The sequence below is a fragment of the Peromyscus californicus genome, unplaced genomic scaffold (genome assembly GCF_007827085.1).
Source record: "Peromyscus californicus insignis strain IS unplaced genomic scaffold, ASM782708v3 Scaffold_12__1_contigs__length_115047231, whole genome shotgun sequence".
Classification (NCBI taxonomy): domain Eukaryota; kingdom Metazoa; phylum Chordata; class Mammalia; order Rodentia; family Cricetidae; genus Peromyscus; species Peromyscus californicus.
The window spans coordinates 20,315,161-20,339,035 of record NW_026294413.1 but is presented as its reverse complement, the minus strand read 5'-3'; the positions used below and the strand labels follow the sequence as shown (position 1 = coordinate 20,339,035).

Below are 23,875 nucleotides of genomic sequence, written 5' to 3'. Positions count from 1 at the left end.
AGCAAAATATGGCTTCTTGGGTAGCAGTATAAAGTGTACACCAAGTATGTAGATACAGCATAATAGTTGGAGAATAAATAGGTCAAAGTAATTATTCATTTGTTCACTCCACCAATATTTAAATATTTTTACTACTAGGCACGTTTCCAAGGGCTGGGTGTAAAACTGTGAATCAAACAAACAAGATCCCTGGCTTCATTTAGCCACTGAACAAATATTTATTGATTATCAATACTGTGCCAGTCACTGTACTAGAAATGAGGCATTTTATGAATCTAACAACTGAGTCTACCGTGTGTATACCATCCTAAAGTAGCTATGTCTTCAGTAATTTCTTTCCTGGATACTCTTATTGTTGGTTTGCCCCTGGCCATTGTGACATAGCAGGTTATAATATTAAATATTTTTAAATGTTGCAAATTGGGTGATTGTTTTAAATTATGTCATTTTTAGGAGATTATTTTATTTCTACCTAAGGCTAAACGTTGCTTCACAAATGTTTGTTGAATGGTAGGAGATAAAGGAAGGAAATATCACATCTGGGAATATTGTAACAAGAATTTCCAAGGTTGGCGAGGTTGCAGGGTTCTCCAGAACACTGTGAGGAACAGGAAACCAACCTCTGAACAGCTGCTTTCCACATTGAGTTGACAATGCCAACACACCTTCTTCTTGCCTTGTGTGCAGACAGAAGTTCCAAGGCAATGCTCCCCACAGGAACCCCAAAGCCAGGCTACTATAAACAATGTTAATGTTTTTATACTACTTCCTGAGAGTCCACAAATAATAGCCTTCCATTTAAGAACAGCTCTCCCAAAACAGTGTAGTGCACTTGACCATGGGATCCTCATTAGATGGCTAGTCTTGTAAAGTTGCTTTTCCTAGAAACAGAGCTCCATGTTTTTGTTTTTTGTTTTGTTTGTTTTTTCATGAACCGTGTGTCCAGTCACCTATTCATCAGCTGACTAGGATTGTCATCCTATCAATTGCCGGTTCATGATCCTCAACTGTTTGATCAGTAATCTTTACTTCCTCTCTTCCACCCCACACCAATCATTATGATACTCCTGTAAACATTTGATACACGTTAACAAACTGTGGAAAGCTGAGGAGGTAGAAGACAAGTCCAGCAGCGCTGTTCACCTGCCTATGTGGCAGATGGTCACTACATCTCTGTGGGCATTAGTTCTCCAGGCTGTATGTCTGGGCAAAATAATCCAGAATGATCTCTTAGGTTTAAAACAAGTCATCACTAGACCTAGTTGTTAAATCTAATCATATTACAAAACAACTATCAAACACAAAAATTCACCATATAGTTCTAAGGAAGGGTATGAGTGGCTGAGGCATTTTCTGGGGCTTGGGGGTCACCCAGGAGACCTTAAAAAAAGTCAGAAACTCCAAGGACTGCTGTGGAAAATACCACTTGGAGCACACTTGAGATTATTCTGATAGTTTACTTCAGATTGGAAAACCTGGGGGTGGTGGTGCATGCTTTTAATCCCAACACTCAGTGAGCAGAAGCAGGTGTATCTCTGTGACTTTGAGGCCGGCCTGGTCTACAAAGCAAATTCCAGGATGGCCAGTGAGACCCTGACTCTGAAAACCAAAACCAAACCAAGCCAAACCAACAACAGCCAAAGCCCAGCCAGAAACAGGCATATACGAATTCAGTCAGTATTTATCATGCTCAACAAACTCACATGTAGATGTATAAAGAAGGGAAAATCAATGAATTTATAAAGGAAGGAATCAGTGTGGAGTGACTTGTATCTTTCATTGCTGTGTTAGATTTGGTTGCTGGGACCTGAGGAAACATGTACAAAGAGGAAAGATTTTGCTTTGCAATTTCAGAAGTCTCGGTCTACTGCTTTTGGACTGTGATGAGGCAGGACATCACAGCAGGGGCATGCTATGGAGAGAGCTGCTCACCTCTTGGTGGTGGGAAGCAGGCTTGGGAGAAAGGTCCAGGGACAAGATGCATCCTTCCTGGGTATGTCCATAGTGATACACTTCCTCCTCCCTCCTAGTGTATACCACCTCCCAATAATGCCATTGTCCTAGTTTGTTCCTGCTACTGTGATCGTGACCATGACAAAAGCAACCTGGGTAGAAGAGGGTTTATTTGGATTATATATTCTAGGTCACAGTCCATCATTGATGGAAGTCGGGGCAGAAACTGGAGGAATGCTCCTTTCTGGCTTGCTTCCCATGGCCTGCTCAGCCTTCTTTCTTATACAACCATATAGTGGCAATTAACGAGGCAGTTCCACGTAGTTTATCTCATAGTCAAAAGAGGTTTATTTTGTGTCAACTTACAGCAAGCAAAGGGGTCGGTTACAGGATCCAGCAGAGGTGAGGCACAGTCCAGTGTGGTTTTCTGGAGAACTCTGACTTCCAGCAGTCTGCCGTCCAGCAGCCAACACCCAGGATCACGAGGTAGCCAAGAGAGTGAGCACTTATGCATTTCAGTTCTTAAAGGGTCCCGGTCTCAGCCACACCCCGGGTGGGGGCAGGTACCTAGCAGTTATCTGCTGCCTACTGGGGCAGTGATTCAGGGTAAATCACAGACAACCACCAATACACAACCAGGACCATTTGCCCAGGGGTATCACCACCCACAATGGCCTGGGTCCTTCTACGTCAATCAATAATCAAGAAAATGCCTCACAGACTTTCTTACAGGCCAATCTAATGGTGACATTTTCTCAGTTGAGGTTCCCTCATCCCACATAACCCTAGTGCGGTAGTTTTAGTGAGATGTCCCTCATAGTTCTGGTGTTTAATTAGTTGGTTCCCGTTGGGAGCCAGGCCAATCCAAGTCTTCCCCAGAGTCCCTGATGGAAGGACAAAGGGAAGGCTAGCTTTGTGTGCTTGCCCACGGGAAGACTCGGTGAGGTTCAGTCTGGGTCCCGAAGAAGTTAAAGTTTCAGTTCATGAGAATCTGACTTCTCTTCCCTGAAGAGAATAGAGTTATCAGTCCCAAGGCTTCTGTATACTCAGTCTGTGGTGCACTTGAGACATCCTGTGTCCCTTTGTTCAACATTGCTTGGTTAGTTTTCTTGTCCCATTGCATGATAGCTTTCTGCTGACTCTGTCCCATTCCCCCCGCTACAAACTGTGTATAAAATGCCACACTTCTTGGTAAACTTGCTTGGCATAAAACTTAGCTTGTGTAAGATCTCCTGACCCCAGTTTCTCCATCTTCTTTATTTTCTCATCCCCTTGTTCTCTCAGAAATCTCTCACTGAAGAATGACCTGCTGGTCCAGGGAAGGTCCCCAGTAGGTGGCTGCTTAGGAAGACTTAGGGCTTTGCTGGAAGAAGTATGTCAATGGGGGTGCACTTCTGAGGTTTTAAAAGACCTGCACCATTTTAGGTTCTCCCTCTGTTTCCCGCTTGCAGTTAGAGATTTGAATCCTCAGCTTTCAGCTTCCATATCTGCCACCTGTCCCCCCATCCATTAAGGAACTTAATCCCCTGGAACTATAAATGCAAAGTAAACTCTTCCTTCCATAAATTGCCTTGGTTGTGGTGTTTTATCACAGCAATACCAATCCTAAGATATCTCCTGTCTTAGTTACTATTCTATTGCTCTGAGGAAACATGATCAAGGCATTTTTAAACATTTAATTGGGGCTTGATTACAGTTTTAGAAGGTTAGTCCATGACTATCATGTCAGGGATCATGGCAGTGGGCAGGCTGGCATGGTGCTGGAGTAGTAGCTGAGAGCTCACATGATACACAAATTGGAGAGAGAGAGAGAGAGAGAGAGAGAGAGAGAGAGAGAGAGAGAGAGAGAGAGAGACTGGCATAGGCTTTTTTTTATCAGCAACATGTTCTAACTTACTGAACTAATCAGCCGGCTGGCACAGTCTTTCTAAATCTCAAAGCCCACTCCCAGTGACAAAACTCCTCCAACAAGGTCACACCTACTCCAACAAAGCTACACCCCTAATCTCTCCCAAATAGTTTCACTAACTGGGGACTAAGCATTCAACCATATGAGCCTTTGGGGGCCATTCTCATTCAAACCACCACACCGAGTTTTTGTCACGTTGACACAAAGCTAAGCAGCACAGCCATCAAAATTTAAAGCCATCAAATCTATTAATTTATTAAGTAGAACAGAGCCCTCGTGATGCAGTGACTATCTAAAAGCCCCATTCATGAGTTTTGCATTGGAATTGAGTCTTTAACACATGAGCTTTTGAAGGGAAACTTCATATCCAAACATAATTATTGAGTAGCCATTACTTTGAAATCAAAAGAAAATAAACAGCATGGCTTTGGATAAACATATGGGGGAAAAAAGAGTTTGATTTTGATTGTAACTCTTTTCATAGCCATATAACTCCTGCTACAAAGGGAACCCAACAAGAATAGTGAGTTCCAGAGTGTGTAGTATGTGTTTCCTTCAACAACTCTGAAGACTAACTGCCCAGGTCCCTGTTTTATAGTTCAGAAAACTGGGCTTCAGGGGAGTAGCAATACCACGAAGACAGTAAGTGCTGTTAGTGTGCCAGTAGCTGTTTATTCAATGGTCAATTGTCAAGATGGCATAGTATTTGTTTCCAAAGATCTTGGATCAGTTGATCGAGGTCTAGAGATATATAGCTCAGTGGAAGAAATTTGGCTGGCATTTGTGAAACCCTGAGTTCAATCCTCAGAAAAAGTAAATAATAAATAACAAATTTATCAAATAGAGTATGATGATAAGATAATAATAGCCATGACAGCCAACACCTAGAGAATACTCACTTTGGCTTACATATGTTATAGGATCCTGAGAAGATCCCTTTCAGGCTAAGGATTGTGAAAATTTTCCCATCTCTAGGAAAGGATAGTCAGAATACACTGTAGCGAACAAGGACAGGGTTCTCAGAACCAACAGAACTGCACGGGCAGAGAAACTGACTTGGCCTTCTGACATTAGAAAGCACATAAGGAGAAAGAGAGTTGGGATTATTGTAGGAATTTTAGTTTGAACAATGGGGGTGGGGCAAGAACATAGGCAACTACTAAATTGTAAGTTCACTGAATACTCAGTATTGTGTTGCATGATCTCATTTACATGGGAAACCAAACATGTCAAACAGGCTGCATGAGAGGGAGATTATAATGGTGGAGGTGTGAAGAAATGATGAGAGATGTCGTCAGCCAAAGGGTGCAAATTTTCAGGCACGGAGAAAGGATGAGTTTTTGACTGATGATGTCTTACATAGCATGATGACTATGATTAATAATAATGTCATATGTGTTTCAAAATTGCTAAGACTGAATTTAAAATGTTCATGCAGCAAAAATATATTGTAGATTATACATGTATTAGCTTATCTTGATTTAATCATTCTAGAATGTTTATATGAAAATATACCACCATTGTTCCCCACAGGAATATGATCAATTTTGGTCAATTTAAATAATAATAGTAGTGATGATGAGGATTCAGTATTATGGCTTCAGTGTGAATCCTTATATTTCCTGAAAAAAATGAACATTTCCCAGCCTGTTAGGTTACCAGTTCCTTGAGTAACTAAACTGTGGTAAGAACTGAATAAGTTAATAACTTCTTCTGCTTCGCTCATTTATTTTGGAAGAACAAAACCCATCACAGTATGTGTCAATGCAGGACGCCTAACCCTTAAAGGGCAACATGCTATTGGGATAAATAAAAACTTGTGAAGGTACAAAAGTGAAAGTCTCCAAGATTCAAAGCCTGTGCTGGGACTGGGGAGATGGCTCAGTAGTTAAGTACACTTGCTGCTCTTGCTGAACACCAGAGTTCAGTTCCCAGCACCCACATAGTGGCTCACAGCCATCTGTAACTACCATTCTGGGCATCTGACACCCTCTTCTGGCCTCTGTGGACATTGTGTGATGTATGTGGTATATATATATATGTGTGTGTGTGTGTGTGTGTGTGTGTGTGTGTGTGTGTGTGTGTATAAAGGCAGGAAAAGCATGCTTACTCATTAAAAACAACTGTGCTAAATGGAAGAAAAACTAAAGTTTCAATTGCTACAATCTTTCTTAAAGTGCTGCAAGTATTTGTTTAGAATGTATTATGCTTTTAGGGAAATCATGAAAAGTCATGCTTTAGAAAAGAAAAGCAAGAGAAGAGTGAAGTGTGTGCATTCTGTATTTATACTATATGCATGCTATATTTGTAGACATGCACTTACTAATTCCTGCCTTCATGTATCTACATAGCAAATATCTGTGATCCAGAATTTAAGTAAGTAGAAAGCTCAGGTTGCCAATGCTACAGTTAGAATGACTTGTAATTCTGTGACTCTAAAGTATCTTCAGATGCTTTCTGGAAGGTCTAAGCATGTACTAAACTATGTCAAGGTCAATATCATTGTTAATTATAGTACATTATATTTTTAAATATCAGTTATCCCTGTGTGTTATTCTTTGTTGTTTTCATTTCACCTAAACATTTAACTGTGTTTTTCTTTGCTATGTGTGAACATTCTGAAAAGGTCATTACCTAGTACATTTGATTCATTACCTGTCTTTCTGCTGTGTATGTAAATATTGTATTTAATAAAATACTTCTTCAAAATCAAAGGTCTATTACCTAAATATCACATTTTTGCTTTATTAATATGCTTGCTTCTATATTAAAAATTTGAGACATCCTATTAGAAAAATACTTATTTGGTTTACAAAAGAAATCTGCATAAGATATTGATGTATGGCATCAGTGAAGTTCTAAAATTCATCAATAATGCTTATTTTGTAGGGATGTATGTGGAAATCGATGTTTCCCAGGATGCTTTTTCATATTCTCTCTAAAGTTATAATCCATTTCAGCCAAGATTGGTGTTGAGATTTGGTCCATCCCAGAGGCTTCTCTTCCTCCTAAACTTGAAAAATTATTCTAGATTTGTTTTTAGTAGCAACAGTGGCACTTTTATGGAATTCCATTTTCTGAATGCCAGTCATTACAGAGAACTTAACTAAAAAGAAAACATTAATTTTTAAAACATTAGGAGGCTTCATTTTCAGTTTCTTAGGTTTTATGTTTTACTGTTATCTACACAGCAACCTTCCTGTGATTAGTAGTTTATTACTGCATGCATATGTGTTTGAAATATATTGTTCAAACAAATGTATTTAAAATGTATTGTGTGCCAACCACTGATATGGGTTTGAAACACGACAGTGATCAAAACAGACACAAAATTGCCAACTTTCTAGATTGCATTTTGGTGAGAGCTGAGAAAGGTATGTTGCAGTATAAATACTGTGCAACCTGTGATGGGCAGACACAGTGAGCTCCTAACTAGTGTGCTTCGAAAGTGTTTCTTAAGTCAGCCAAGTAAATCTAAATTCTTTGGAACCTTCAGTCAAAATGTCACAGAATCTGTTTCGGCAAATTTGTATTTATGACATGAAAACATTATGTTTAGAATTTCTGGAGTCTCCTATAAATGGTTTGGTGGACAGGGCACAAAACTGAAGTTAGATGTTATGACTGACAATAATATTTGGGACAAGTTCCCAAGTTTCTCTTGCTGTGCAGGTACTGTGTGAGCACACTGAGCTAGACTAATTCTCTGACAGTTCTATGGACCTGAAAGGTTTAGCTGTAATTGTTTAGTTGTGTAGAAACAAGTGTACCTGCCGGCGTGTGAGGGTGCTAATTGCTCTGTAGTGGACTGTAGTCATCAGAGCACTTCCAACACATAGTCTGATTAGCCCATCATCATGGCCCAGTGAGTAGACTGGAAAGATGGGGAAAGTGCTCTTCTTTCAGGTTTACATTTGAGCACACTAAAGCTAAATGACTTGTCCCCAAATGCAGAACTAACCAACATTAGCACAAAGACTCAAAACTTTCCCTTCATTCAAATTTTGGTCCAGCTGTGTCTGCTTAGAAGAAAACACTGACCTTGAAAGAACTTTATTAAGGTTTTATTGTATTCTAGACAGTATGAAGAAAGATACATTGAATATGGACCCAATCTTACTCTTAAGATATTTATAGTATGGCAGAGGCAAGAAATGGTATAGACAGCTAACTCTTAAAAAAAAATAACATTGGCTAAGAGTCTTCAGAGACTTTAAAACATGTGGCAGTGGGAAATGGGAAGGTTATTTTAAGTGTGAATAAAATAAACTTCATGAAAAAAACATCATTTGAACTGGTCATATGTAGACATATACAGGAAGGGGCATGCTCTTCTGGGTGGAGGTGATAGCTTATTCTAAATTATGGAAATAATAAAGTGTTAAGAAACACTCTATGGTTCACTTTAATTGGAGCACACACTGGGTGAAGGTCAGAAGTAGAGAAGCTGGGGAGACAGGCCAAGGCCAGCCATGAAGGTTCTTCACTCTGGACTTTTCAAGTATCAGTATCCAAAGATGTACCTTATAGACACTCTGAAGTAAAGCCATGGAATGAAAAAGCAGGCTGTTATGTATGCATGTTGTGAGCTCATAGAACCTACTAAGCACTAAGTGTGGTGATGTGTGAGCATAAAAGAGGTAGATCTCCACAGGAGCAGTAGATTTCCTGGCATAAGGATGGCCTGGTATAGGCTTAGAAGAATAGTCAAAGGGAGGTCAGAGTAGAGAGGAATGAGCTTGAAGATAAGTGGAGTAACAGCATTCATTCCCATGAGATCCCTCTTCATTTTAGGAATAAAAAGAGAGAATGCTCTTTGGACTGCAAAGTGTGTAAACAGGAGTGTTCCCTGTGTGAACTTCAAGCATCAGAAATCTCTAAAAGCAACCCAGGATGACAAGATATTGGGCAAATGTACCTCCTGGGCTGCGTAACCTAATCTCAGGGCAAGTTCTGGGCTGGGAGAATACCACCACTGCAGGACCCTCAAAAATGTGACTCAACTCTACAGAGAATACCAGGCTTTGAGCGTATTTCTGTAGCACTGAGGCTTGAGCAATCATCATTACGGTAGCAGAGGATAAATAAAAGAAAGCGGACCGCATGGTTGGACAAACCACATAAGCTCAGCCTTGTAAACAGCTGGGCAACAGCTGTAGCTGGCAGCCCCCGCTGGCATGCTGCTGTCAGTCACAGACATGCTCAATACCTGGAAAGTGATATTCGATGTTCAAGGCTAAGCACAGGGGTATTGGGCCTTGCATGCTGGGCCTAAGACAGGCATAAATAGACAGGCTTTTTTCTCCTCTTGCAAACTGATTGCAAATGACTTTCCCAGCAAAGGCAAAATACAAGCAGGTTCTCCTCAGTTCCAAAAGATGAAGAGGCCCAGACATAGTGGTTAGGAGCCCATACTGCTCTTACGGAGGTCCTGAGTTTGGTTCCCAGAGTCTCTCAACTGCCAAGAACTCCAGTTCTGATGGCCTCTTCTTGTGTCCCTTGGCACTTCACTATTTGCACACGTACACAGACATACTTATAACTAAATATAACACATATAACTAAAAATAAAAATAAATCTTCAAAGGAAAGACTAATAGACTCCATTTTCAGTTCCTTGGGTCTTAAATCTTACTGTAATTCACACAGCAGCTCTCCCACAAGTGGCAGCCTTTAGTTTACAAGTTTGTGTGTTAAGAAACTTCAAAAGTGGTGTCCTGAGTGGTATATCACATGGGAACTGGGGATCTTGAACTTGACTGAGCTATCTCCCCAGCCCCAACAAGAATCTTCTTAAAGTCCTTATATCCCTTGCAAAAATGTGGCTTATTGGAGAAGCCAGGGGAGATTTGAATCTGAGTGACATGGTTGTGGTAAGATTCCAGGTTGTTTTCAAGTGTTGTATGATCCAGATCTGTTCACTTCTTGCTCAAAGCCTCAGAAACACACTTTGCTTGTGGATTAATCATTTTGTTCCTTCATTGAAATAGAAAGCCAAGGTTATCTCAGTTTCAGAAATATGCTTTAAAAATGATATTTTATGTTATGTCAAAAACTGTAACTCTACACTGGTTCCTGTGTCAGAACCACCTACACAAAATAGCTGTTTCCCACTGCACGCTTACTTTCTAGGCTGTCAAGCTCCATCTCATCCTTATGGAGACTTGCATTTGAGAACCACAGGTAGAAATGTCTTTCTTGAATCTTTTTTTCAGTTTTGTAATATGGATGCTGGCTTCTAGTTTGGAGCTAAGAGGTCACAGAACAGGAAAGTTTGTATTCAACCTCTTATGCTTTTATAATCAAGTTTATAGGTTTGTATTAAAAATATCAGGGAAACACAAACTCCTCCCTTTGGGACAGAAGGGGTTAACTTGCAGGATGCTAACTAGCTGGGCTGGATTATTACCTGCTCTAGGCAGGAATGCACCTAAGCCTGTTGGCTGCAGGCAATGGAGTCCCCAAGGGGTGTGAGGCATCTGTGGTCAGAGGTATTATTTACTGCCTGTTCTGTGGGACTGAGAAAAGTGAATGTCATTTTATTGAAGTTAGGGGTGGAAGTGGAGTGGCAGAAGTCATTTCCTAGAGGTTTGAAATGATTGCATAGCTACAAAATGTGATAAAGAATAACTTTAAATCATTTTCTAACAAAATTAAAATATTGCCATAATTGTTCCTGGTAGCCAGAACATAAGCACAATATTTAAAGAAGGACAACCATAAATAATGAAATAAGACAAGGCAGGCAAGGAAGACATCTTCACCTACCACTTAAGTGTAAGACAATCCAAGGTGAACAGAACTTTCCAGCCCTATCAGACGTACATTACCATTTCCCACCTTCTCATCACTCTCCTGATTCCCTCTTAACTCCCATCACCATTCTATTGCCTTTTAAAAGACAGACTTAAATACCAAGAGGTGCCTAGCTCCTCTCACTATTCGCTCCACCCCTTTCTGCTGTGATTTTTTTGGGAACTTAGTGCTTTATCCATGTTTGAGAGTGCCTCCTTACTTTACAATACAAACATCTTCTAACATTTGTTCCTATTCATCTGAATCTTGCACAGAGTCTGGTATTATATCACAGGCATTCAATAAATGTGATTCTTAACTGGGTAGTGGTTTTGTTCCTCAGTATTGAATTGGCAGTTCCTAGAGACACTTTGGGGGGTTATAGACCAGAGGGGTAGGGATTGTTACTGGCATCTGGTGAGTAGAGGTCAGAGATGTTACTACACATCATAGGAGACACAGGACAGTCCCATGGGAGGAACAAGTAATTATACAATCCAGGATAGTATAGTGTTAAAACCGAGAAATCTTAGCATACGTTGTGATATGCCGAAGTGTTTGCTGCAAACACCTTGAACATTTTACAAGCCAGGCTCCTGTCTTTACATTGTTTCTCAGAGAAACTTTTATATATACATTAAAATTGAGAATAAACTTGTAGTGACCGTGACTTCTGATGTGCGGGTGAAACAGTTGGGTTTCTAAGTGTGATCAATGTTGGGAATTAGAAGTTAAAAGCTCGTGTTCATGCAGAGTTCTCAGCTTCCCTATACAACTCTGTGAATTAGTTTCAGGTGAATTTCAAAAGAGCAGACCTTTATATATCGAAGATCAGTCCCACAGGGATTTAGAATGGCTTCTCCTGGTCATTTATAAACTGAACCAGGGAACTTTGTGAATTTTATGTACTAAATGTAGCCATACTCCCACATAAAACTGCAGGGGGAACTGTACTTACGCAGGAGAGACTCTGGTATGTAACTGCACGGAAACACAGCTTTCAAGTGACTTCAACTCACCTACTTAGACCAAAGAGGCTGTCAGTTAATTTAACAAACTATCCCTGTTCCCTGATCTTTGGGCCATAAAAATTGTTCATCTGCTCAGTCACAGGCCATTTAATTTTGGATGCATCGTTGCCAGTTGGTTACAGTAATTAGCATTCCCTGTATTGAAGCAGCTTCCCCGAAGCTATGCTAAGTAGGGTTGCACTTTTGTGTGGAGACATAAGCTGGGTTGTGCAAATGAGCCTGGCCACCCATCCTAGGGACAGAAGCCCTAACTACCATCTTCTTGGCTCGGGGTGCCTTCCAGGCCCACCTGCAGATCTTATTTACTGATTATTAATGACAAAAACTGTAGGCAGCTGTGAAAGGCACAGCATGGCAACTCAAAGCTGCAACTCAAAACTATCCTCTGTGGGACTGTAATTTTCTTGAATGACACCTGACTTCATTTTAATTTCTTTCTTTGCTCCAAATGCACTTGTGCTGGAGAAATGCAATAGAAAGTCAATGAGTTCCAGGTTTAATAGGCAGACTTGCAACATTTGTGGGTGCATCTGTTAGTTTCCTGGCAGAAGTGATGCATTTGGAGAGGAAATGGATGTTTGTGTTTGTTCCAGAGCTGACACACAGCTTGTGAGGCGGTGATCCAGCAGAACCCCTGGGGAGACACCAGAGAACAGGGTTACCTGGTGGTTTGCGAGTTGCCAGTCTACGGAGATCACATATTATATAGATTTAAATATCTAATTTGATTAAATAAGTGTTAATCTTCCAACAGCACCGGTGTTTATGCTTGGGAGATCTAGATTTTCAGTTTGCTTAGAGGAACACAGTATTCTGCATAAAAGTCCGAAAATGAATGGCCTCATTGGGAATGAAAACCGGATTCAGTAATTTGAAATACCCACATCTGTATTTTAGTTTGTACATCTGTAGTTTTGGTTTCCTGGGAAACCACCATGCAAGGATTTGTAAGAAAGGTTCATCATATATTGCTTTATATCCGTGGAGATTTTATTTCCTTTTTTGTAACACACAGAATGTAGTATTTCACCAGTGGAATTCATTTTGCATGGTTAATTTCCAGATTAATAGGATGAACACCTTGAATATAATTAAAATAAGTTAGGTTGTTTTCTCCGATCTGACTGATGCTAATGCAAAGACGGGGCTCTCGCTCACATTCCTTGCCTTCTTGCTTTTATTGCAAGTCTCAATTGTTCAAATGAATAAAAGCATCTTAAGTTGAAAAATTTTGAGGTGAGGAACTTATAAATTTTATGATGGATTAGCTATTTTGCTGTCCTATTTAATCATTATATTCTCTAAACACAGTGAACTCTGTTAATTAAAAAATGATCTACGTAGTCTAGGTAAAATTAATCTTTATTTGCATATGCTTTGAAGTAAAATGAAGTAAACATTAGAAGGAAGGAGAAGAGCCACTTTCGGTCTTTGTTGGATGTTCATGCACCTTGTAACTGTGATTGACAAGATGAAGAAAAGCAACAAGCCTATTATTATTGCTACTGGATTCTGTATTTCTTTATAGGCATCCACAAAGGCTCGTTTGTGTAAGTGTGAAGACGATGATAAGAACCAAATAAGAGCAATGAATGTTGGAGGACAAAGAGGAAAGCAAAACAGCTGGACCCAATACAGGTAATTTCTTGTGTCCCTTGTTATTAAAAACAAACAAATAAACAAACAAACAGGAAGAAAGAAAAGAAAGGAAGGAAGGAAACAAGAAAGAACAGAGAAAAGAATCCACAGCAGAATAGCCACAGCAGGAAAAGCATCGAGAAAAAAAAATCACTTCAGGACCCCATTTTAGAAACCTCTTTAAACCAAATCACAAGAGCTAAAGCAGGAGGAAGAAGGGAGACAACTTTTCAATGTCCTCAATGTATTTTGTTATGGTGTACCTTTTAAAATCTTATCAGGATAGAGAGGCTAAGGTCTGCTTCCAATTGCCTGCTACTACTACTATTCTTCTTCTTCTTTTTTTTTTTAAGTAACAAAACAGTCTTGCTTTTGATAGAGGGAAAGAAAGAATGTAAATACTTGTCTAAGAGTATTGTGGTGAATGGCCTTTGGAAAGCTTTATTGACAAACTCCACCTCAATTATAAATGAAGGGAAAGGCAAAGTGTTTGTCACAGTGTCTTTTTATTGGGGTCTCCCAGCAGGTTACTCTGGTCAATGTCCAGAATGAATCAAGAAAGGGAGGAATTCAGGCCACTAAAATTCTGTACTCCATTTTATCATTCGCAATGGAGAAGGATGCTGAGGGATAAGAGAGAGAGACACACAGAGAGAGACAGAGACAGACAGACAGACAGAAATGTGTGCACACACATGCACACAGAGGAAGGAATTTATTAGCTGATGGCAAGGAACTTGTGTATTGGCTAACTAAGTTTTGCTAGGGGAGTCAATAAGATAAAAAAAAAAAAACCTGTTTTTATGTACCAGAGGTTTATTTATTGTATGGAATAAATACACATATTTTACTCAGTCTCATCTGTTATAACAATTCATACCTCCGAATGATGTCACAACAAATTATTCTAAAAATTCTAAAACCAAATATTATGAATCTAGGAAAGAGACTGAAAGGGAGGAGGAGAAGGTTGATAGGTATGTGAGGGAGGTCATAGGATGGGGAGGAGGTTACTTATCTGCGCTACATATGTGTATAAAGCTGTCAAAGAGCACTTAACTAATTTAGAAACAATGGGGGAGGATTGGCGGGAGAGACGGCTAGCCCAGTGGTTGAGTGCACTGGCTGCTCTTCCAGAGAACTCGTGGTCAATTTCTAGCACCCACATGGCAGCTCACACCTGTCTACAAGTCCAGTTCCTGGTGATATGACACCCTCTTCTGGCCTCTGTGGTGTAGAGACATACATGCAGGCAAAACACCCATACACGAAAAATCAATAAATTCATTAAAAAAAAATTTAAAAGTAGGGAGTGGATGAAATGATGGTAACAGTGGAAAAATCCAATGTATGCATGCAAAGGTTCTTCACCATTGTCCAAGCGTGGAGAGTAAATTAACAAGAAATTAGTTTTTTCTCAAGAAAATGCAAAATGGCAGCTGGGCTCCTTATTAGTTCTTTGTGTAGTGGTTATGGAGCAAGCTGTTGACAGCAAGAAAGTGAAGGAATGCTGTAAGGACACTGATTCTTCCTTTCAAAATTTCTCCAAGTCAATATCAAAGTCTGCAGTTGGGGGTGGGCAGGTGCAGGGGGGAATCAGCATCTGTGTGAGCTCTTCAGGACAAGAGTCAACTCCAGATGTTGTCCTGGGAAGCCAGTCAATTTTCCCATCATCCTGGCTATAATGAAGCCCCCTTTTTTCACATTTTGCTTTCTGTGGTTTCATTTACCTGTTGTCAACCTCAATTTGAAAATATTAGTATTTATCTTGACTCAAGAAAGATCACACTCATGCAAGTTTTATTATATTATATTGTTAATTATTTTTTACTTTTTTAAATCTCTTGCTGAGTCTAATTCTAAGTTGAACTTTATTGGGGGTATATGTAGTAAACTTTCTTGTCAGTCTATCTTTGGACCACCAGCCCCCAAATAATGACCCAGAGACTTATTATTAATTACAAAAGTTTGGCCTTAGCTTAGGCTTCTCTCACCTAGCTCTTCTAACTTAAATTAACCCATTTATATTAATCTACTTTCTTCCACATGGTGTTACCTCTCTTCCATCTTGTACCTCCTGTTTCCTCTCTATGTCTGGCTGGTGACCCCATCTTTCTTCTTCCCATAGTTCTCTCCCTGTCTGGAAGTCCCACTTATACCTCCTGCCTAGTTATTGGCCATTTACCTTTTTATTACACCAATCACAGCAATACATCTTCACACAGTGTACAGATATTCCACAACAGGTATCTATGTATATATAAAAAAGAATATAATTGCTACTATGCATAGTTTCAAACATTCACAATGGGTTTTAGGATATATTCTAAACAGAAGGAAGATGTGATATATTTATGTTTAGAACCAAGGTGATTTGGAGTAGAGTGGAGGAATTGTTAACATGCAAGCACATTAATGATACTATTTCATTACATGCAAATTTAAGGATGTGATCAGCCCAAACCCAATGTCTATGATGGGTCTGTTTTCCTGACAGGATTAAGGAATATCTGGAGTTTGTCAGGTGCGGTGACACCATGAAGAAGTTTTTACTCATAATTCCTTAGAATCAAGACTACACACAGGGCCCCCTTAGTAAGCATCTGGGGCAGTTAGGAGGCAGCAGAAGGAAGAACAGGGCCCCATACTCCATGGTTTCTGTGGTGTATGCTCAGCTAGGCAGGGCAGGGCAAAGACTTCAGGATTTATGCTGCGGATACTTTGAGTGGGCTATAATGTAAGCTGATCTCTACTTGTTCAATCTCTGACCTTGAGGCAATTAGAAACAAGGGGCATATTGGTTTAGTGTAAGAGTTAGCTAGAGGAGGTGGTTCAGAATTCGCTTTTTGGACTAGTTGGCCATAAGGGTGTTATACTAAGTAAACTGTTTTCCTATTTGCAGAAATTAGCTGAATATGAGAGGACCAGTCTCTTTCCTGATTTTCAAGGTTCTTAAGATTAGGAAGCATCATGAAATAAATAAGGAAAGAAAAGAACCATGTCCTATATGACTCTGCTGGACAGTTCCAAACAGCAGGACTGAACTGTAAAGGTTAAAGTCTTGACATTGAATGGACATTGGTGTTCCATTCAGAAGTAGGACACTGGTTAGCAGATGAGTACTTATTTTAAAAGTCTGGCCAAATGTAATGGCAATCATGGCTATTCATTGATTCGTTGCTCTTTGTCAGAGACTGTGGTACACACTTCGTACATCCTGCTTGACAACGTCACAATCAGGCACTGTCATCTCCAGTGATGGAGGGACAAAGAAAATCTCACAGAGGTTTAGCAACTTGATTGGTTAATTCACCAAAACCCAGCAGAGAGATTTAAGTCCAGCCCTGACCATAGATTGTCAACCTGTGTTCCTTTAAGATTCACACCTGGACTTTGAGGTTTCACAAAGGAATATAAATAAAGAAATAAATGTAGCATAGATAAAGAGACTGACTTATGATTGCTAGTACTGTAAAGAGAATAATTTCAGGAAAAGACAGTGTATACTTTCCCAACAACACAAAGATATTGGAAAGCAGAAAAACTAAGGAAGATATGTTGGAAAATAAACACCTTCTTTCCATGGAAACATAAACAGTGCCCTTATGTTTTACCTTTCACTACCGATGGTCTCTGGAAAGAGTGGGTTTAAATGTGGTGCTAGGCAGTCCAGCAGTACTGCATGATGATGGAGGGAGGACCCTGATGCCCATTAATATAGGTTGGAATCTGGTATCAAGCTCTATGGGAGCCTCTCTGTGTTGTGAAGTCAGACAAGAGGTTTGCAGTACAAATGAAAGCTATAGTGCTATTTCTAGAAAGATCATTTTCAGATGGCAAAAAAAAAAAAAAAAAAAAAAAAACAGTCTCAACAAGGGAGTTTGGGGAAATCATGAAGAGAAAGAGGTGGATTTTCACTCTTGTTTGAGAGAAAGCCAACAAGAAAAATGGTTTGTTAATAAGATAAAATTTAGCAAAACCAATGAGGAAAAAAGGTGAGAGATGATAGAATAAGGACACGGGAGAGAACATGACTGGTAGCCAAATGTTCTACGTCCTCATTAAAGACAAAAAGGGGCCAGTGGCTAAAATAGCAGCAGGAAGTCAATCAATCAGACAAAAGAGCACACTGTGACAATAAGGCTTCTGAAATATTGGAACGAAGTGTAAGAAGCCCCATTTTGACTCCTTACCTTCATTAATTCTTTGCTGTTGACCAATCTGAATGATGGAATTCATTTTTCCAACTCTCTCATTGCTATTTAGAGCGGAAGCCAAGTGCTAGGTCAGGTCCTTTCTTCTGGCCACTTTGCATTTTTCACTCTGATAAACTACTTTTTAGAATTTCTTTTTCATATCAATCTACAAGATTGAAATACCCAACTTTCTTCTCTCAAAGTTTGAAATGGCAAATATAGTGTATTGGAAAAAGAAGTATCCTACCTAGTTATCAATCTAGTCTTTAGAAATGGTAGTAATACTACATCTACAGACAGACAGACTAATACTGATCTACCTATGATATATATATATATGAGTGTTTACCTCAACAATGTAGGAAATGACTCTGGGTTGGAGATAAATATGAACTTTGTGATAAGATCCCCCAAGTCAAACACAGATGATGCTATTACAAAGATAGTGTGTATACCTTAGGCTCCTTAGAAAAACGAGCCTACCATCAGCACATCTGGAAATACAATCTTACCAGGTATTTTATCCTGATGGCAAGCTGACAGAAGAGGTGGAATGTTCTCCAGTTTATAGATGAGAGGTCTGACACTCAAAGAGATGGGATGACCTGTCTAAAGCCACAGTGTCAGGAGAGGAGCTTGCAACCAACCCAAAGTAGTCTAGTTCTAGGTTTGTTCTAGGTTTGTTCTGTTTTGCACTTAAACTTTTAAAAGTGGAATGTGAGTTGGGACCTAGGACTTTTTTTAAATTTTTTTATTCATTTTACATACCTATCAAAGATCCTCCTCTCCCCTCCTCGTGCCCCTCCAGCCTCCCCCTCCCAACCCACCCTCTCCCTCCATTCAAGAAGATAAGGCTTCCCATGGGGAGGTACATTTAGTAGAGGCAAGTCTAAACCCCTCCCCCTGCCTCAAGGCTGTGTGAGGTGTCCCATCATAGGTAGTGGCCTCCAAAAAGCCTGCTCATGCACCAGGGATAGATTCTGATCCTATTGCTGGGGCCCCTCAAGCAGATCAAGCTACACAACTGTCTCACTATACAGAGGGGCTAGTCCAGTCTCATGCAGGCTCCACGGCTGTTGATCTAAATTTCATGAATTCCCACTAGTTTGGTTTGGTTGTCTCTGTAGGTTTCCCATGATGATCTTGATGCCCCTTGCTCACAGAATCCCTCTTCTCTCTCTTCGACTGGACTCCTGGAGCTCAGCCTGGTGTTTGGCTGTGGATCTCTGCATCTGCTTCCATCCATTACTGGAGAAAGGCTATATGATGACAGTTACGGTATTTACCGGTCTGATGACTGGGGTAAGCCAGTTCAGTTCAGGCACCCTCTCCACTATTTCTAGTAGTCCAAGTTGGGGTCATCCTTGGGGATTCCAGGCAACTTCCCTAGCACCAGGTTTCTCTCTATCCCCATGATGTCTCCATCTATCATGGTATCTCTTTCAATGCTCTCCCACTCCATCCCTGTTCCAGCTTGACCATCCTGTTTCCTTATGTTCTCATCCCCTACCCCCTACTCTCCATTGCCCACCCCTCACCCCCAGTTTACTCATGGAGATCTTATCTATTTCTTCTTCCCAAGGCGATCCATGCATCCCTCTTTGGGTCCTCCTTGTTAGCTAGCTTCTCTGGAGCTGTGGGTTGTAGTCTGGTTATCCTTTGCTTTACATCTAATATCCATTTATGAGTGAGTACATACCATGTTTGTCCTTCTGAGTCTGGGTTACCTCCCTCATCCTGGGATGTTTTTAAACAACAGATACTGATTTATTGACTGTAGGGTAGAATGTGCAATCCTGCACTTCCAACATGTTTCCAGGGCTGCTCTTGTCTTAGTTCCTGAGCCATAAACACTTCTTGGCAAATACAGCAAGATGTTAAGTTGATTTCTTCTTGAGCTATGGAGCCACCAAGTGTGCTTTTGAAAACTCCTTTTATCAGTTAGATATATCCCCATCTACTTATAACTCCATGACAATTTTTATCATAATGAGATGTTGGATTTGTTAAGTATTTTTTACCATATGAATTGATATAAATATGCCTTTAATGTGTAATTTGGCTTTTCAGACATTGAATTAACCTTGATTAGTTCATAATAGTCGTCGAAAGTATTACTGTTTGCCAGGCGGTGGTGACACACACCTTTAATCCCAGCTCTCGGGAGGCAGAGGCAGGCAGATCTCTGTGAGTACCAGGCCAGCCTGATCTACAGAGCAAGCTCCAGGACAGCCAAGGCTACACTGAGAAACCCTGTCTCGAAAAACCACACACACAAAAAGAAAATATTGCCGGGCGGTGGTGGCGCACGCCTTTAATCCCAGCACCCGGGAGGCAGAGCCAGGCGGATCTCTGTGAGTTCGAGGCCAGCCTGGTCTCCAAAGCGAGTTCCAGGAAAGGCGCAAAGCTACACAGAGAAACCCTGTCTCGAAAAAAACCAAAAAAAAAAAAAAGAAAATATTACCATTTCTCTTTCAATTCTAGATGTAATAAAATGGATTTCTGTAGAACATTCAGAAGATAAAAAATGGAATTTAAATAAAAATAACCAAATTCTTATTGCTCGGTGAATTTGTTAATACATTGGTGAATATCCATTCAGTTTTCAAAAGGCCATTATGAACATTGTAATGAGTCAAGATGGAAATAATGCATGTGTATAATACACATCTTTTTATGTGATTTTTTTTCCAGTTTTTAGCATTTAAAACTACTAAGTATTACTGCATTTTATGCAGCGTTGCAGTTCTTCTTGTCTAGAATGTCTGTTGACAGGCTTAGCTTTCCTCTGTGTATTTATTGTTTGTGTTTACCATCATAAAGCAGTAGTGAGTATCATCAGACACACACTGTAACTACAGTTTAAACAAATTATCTGAGATCCATGATCAGAAATAAAACGATAGGTTCTCAGTATATCAACATTGTATTTCTTCATCGTGTGTGTGTGTGTGTGTGTGTGTGTGTGTGTGTGTGTGTGTGTGTGTGTGTGTGTGTTTCTGCAGATGCACACATTCTGCAGAGGGCTGGGGAGGTCAGAGGACAAGTCTTAGAAGTTGGTTCTCTTCTGCCACCTTGTGGGATCCAGAGATGGAACTCAGGTCATCAGGCCTGTGTGCAAGCTCCTCTACCCACTGGACCATCCTGCCAGTCAGCATTTTAAAATTCCGGATGTGAAAGTCCTTTTGAATAGCATCATATGTTTGTTTCCGTCAAGTGTTTAGTAAGGGTCTTTTAAATGTTTACTGTTTTGGTATTGGAGCTCATGTGAGCCATGGAGTGACAACTTCAGGGAGGTGGGATTCCTTGTCCACTATCCACAGTGGGCTCTGGGGCTCAAGCTCAGATGACCAGGTTCATGTGTGGCAAGTGTCTTTACCTCTGAGCACCTCTAAGGCCCAGTTTTGTTATATTTTAGATTAGCATAATTTTTAGAGCATTCCTTAGGTTTAACATAAAATTGAGTGGAAAGTAGAAAAGGTTCCCATAACCCCCCTGTCTCTATAACCCTCTCCCTATTGATATCCCACACCATGGGGTATTTGCTCTAACTGTGAACTTCTATTGATCAATCACTGATAGTCCATAGTTTAAATTAGTGCTCATTCTTGCATATCCTATGAATTTTGACAAACCTTATCTTCTAGAATGTGTTTAAGAGCCACACTTATTTTATGCATAACAATAAATTTTACATATTAACACTATAATAGAATGATTTGATACAGTTTAAAACAGAAGAAAAATGGGTAACATTTTACATTATATCATCTTTCTCCTCCAAAAAATTGTTTTTAAAAAATCACGTCTTCTGTTGCCGGGCGGTGGTGGCGCACGCCTTTAATCCCAGCACTCGGGAGGCAGAGGCAGGCGGATCTCTGTGAGTTCGAGGCCAGCCTGAGCTACCAAGTGAGTCCCAGGAAAGGCGCAAAGCTACACAGAGAAACCCTGTCTCGAAAAACCAAAAATAAATAAATAAATAAATAAATAAATAAATAAATAAAATAAAATCACGTCTTCTAATTGGGTAAGTGCAACAGTTGTGTTCAGTGACTGACTAGCCACTCCTGACTCCTACTGCACTGATGGTCAATGGAATTCAAAAGAAAGCCTGACTTTCACAATCACTGCCTCAAGGGAAGAACACATTTGGATTATTTTGGATGAAAAAAAAAAATGGTTCTTACTGATTCAGTACAAAGGAGGGTGAGTTCATGTATCCATTACAGGAAAAAGAATGACAGACTTGATACTAGAAAAAGTAGCTTCATGTCCTCTTTCACGGCTCATGAATCCTTTTGTTTACGTTCCATCCTTTGTCATCACCTTATATTACTCTCTGTTGTCTCTTTTCTGAATTTTAGATTACACTCTCACTTAAACCTGATTGCATTTATACATTATAGGTTAGGATCCCCATATGAGGGAAGAACGTGTGTGTGTGTGTGTGTGTGTGTGTGTGTGTGTGTGTGTGTGTGTGTGTGTATCTTTCTGAGTTTGGGTCACCTCATTTAATATTTTATTTTCCAGATCCATACATTTTCCTCCAAACTTCACAATTTCATTTTTCTTTACAGCTCAATAATACTTTATTTTGTATATGTGCCACATTTTTATTATCTATTAGTCTATTGATGGACATCTACCTTGGTTGTATCCTTGCTTGTATCCTTGGGAATAAGCTGCAATCGGAATAGATGTGCAAATATATCTGTGCTAAGGTATGGAGCTCTTTAGGTATATGGCCAAGAGTTCTATAGCTGGCTCACATAGTAGTTCAGTTTTTGTTTTTTTGAGGAACCCCTAAACTAGTGTCCATAATGCCTGTATTGATTTTCACTCCCACTAGCACTGAGTAAATGTTCCTCTTTGCCCATGCCATCTCCAACATTTGTTGTAAAGTATTTTATAAATTCAGATGTCGTATATTTTAAAATTTATATTTTCATTTCTATTTAGGAAACAACAACTCCTCCTGTTCCTCCTCCTCTGAGACAAAGTGTCATTATGTAGCCCAAGGGGGCCTCAACCTTGAACTGCTTATTGTCTCAGCATGGGGAGTACTGATCGATTACAGGAGCGTGACATTGTCCTCATCTATAACAGTCTTATGTCCTGCATTGTGTTGTATGTATTTTTTACATTGTCCATGTTCCCAAGAATCTTCTGTTTATGGTACTGGGTTGTACCTTTTTATGTAATTTTATTTTGTTTGCAAATTTAATTGTGGAGTTGGTAGTATACATATCTCTTGGATTTTCATTCAGCGACATACTACTTTACTGAAATACTTTCAGTGGTTTAATGGTTTTCCTATTGTTTTCAGAAGATTTTTCTGAATGGCTGATTTCTGATTTCAGTGAGAATGTTCCTGATGCTTTTCATCTACCACTCTCAGCACCTAGACTCCAGGGTGGAATTCCAAGCCATTTACGTGGATTTTCCAAGCATGGCTTAGGATTCTTTTGGGTAGCAGTCACTCAGCGGGACACCTAGACCACAAAAATCCACAGACAAGCTGTGGAAGGCTCTAGATTTTGTTAAAAATCCATGTACTTATCAGCAGCTCCAGAGAAAACTACTTCTCCCCAAGATCAGATGTGTCTGATCAGACTTTACTACTTATATGAATTTTCCATTAAAATACTTTACATATTTTAAAACACTTAAAACTATACATGCATTTTAGGATTAAGGTAGAAGTGGCTATCACAGTCTGACAGGCAAAAGCCATTTTAAAATCAGTTTCTAGTCATAATTTGGAGTAGAAGAGTCCACCTGAGCTGGGCTAGGTGGTACCTGCTAATAATCTCAGCCCTTAGGAGGCTGAGACAGAAGGATCTCAGGTGTGAGAGCATGGTGAGCTACAGACAGGATCCAGTGAATGATACTTACGCAGAGGAAAGACTAGCAATGCAATTACCATATTGTAGAGTGCATTCTGTGTTTCTCACTGTAACCCTTGGCATCACTTACAGTGATGGCAGCCAAGAGGAGTTGACATAAAATGTCTACTGGGGTATAGACCCAGTTTTGTAATCAAATCTGGAGCCTTCGGCTTAGCACCTGGATGATGGTGCTACATCCCAAAGGGCATCAGTGGTGCTGTTTTGAGAAAGGCCTATGCTCGCAAAGTTCCCCAAGTTAATTTTGTTGTTAACTGTTGAAGAACTTCCCTCATTTGCATTGACTCTCAATGACCTACCTTCAGGCAAACCCCGACCTACAGTCAGAGCTGTGGACTAAAATAGAACTGTGCGTTTGAATGCATAGCAATTTTTCCCTATGGGATTGTGTGATGCTTCATGCTAGCAGCACTATAGGCAGTGTACCTGGTCCAACCAGTTTAGGAG

At 40.0% G+C, this 23,875-nt stretch overlaps 1 protein-coding gene across 2 annotated transcripts in view; it reads left to right on the top strand.

The window, feature by feature from the left end:
* Positions 1-23,875, top strand: part of LOC128107070 (uncharacterized) — a 32,587-nt gene that overhangs the window by 5,536 nt on the left and 3,176 nt on the right. The window contains exons 2-3 of one of the 2 annotated variants that reach the window (XM_052732528.1): positions 13,217-13,326; positions 18,650-19,968. In XM_052732528.1, the coding sequence (XP_052588488.1) occupies positions 13,217-13,326; positions 18,650-18,938 (399 nt within the window). In that variant the 3' untranslated portion in view covers positions 18,939-19,968. Of the gene's footprint in view, positions 1-13,216; positions 13,327-18,649; positions 19,969-23,875 lie in introns of those variants that run through there. The other variant, XM_052732529.1, reaches the window with a different exon arrangement.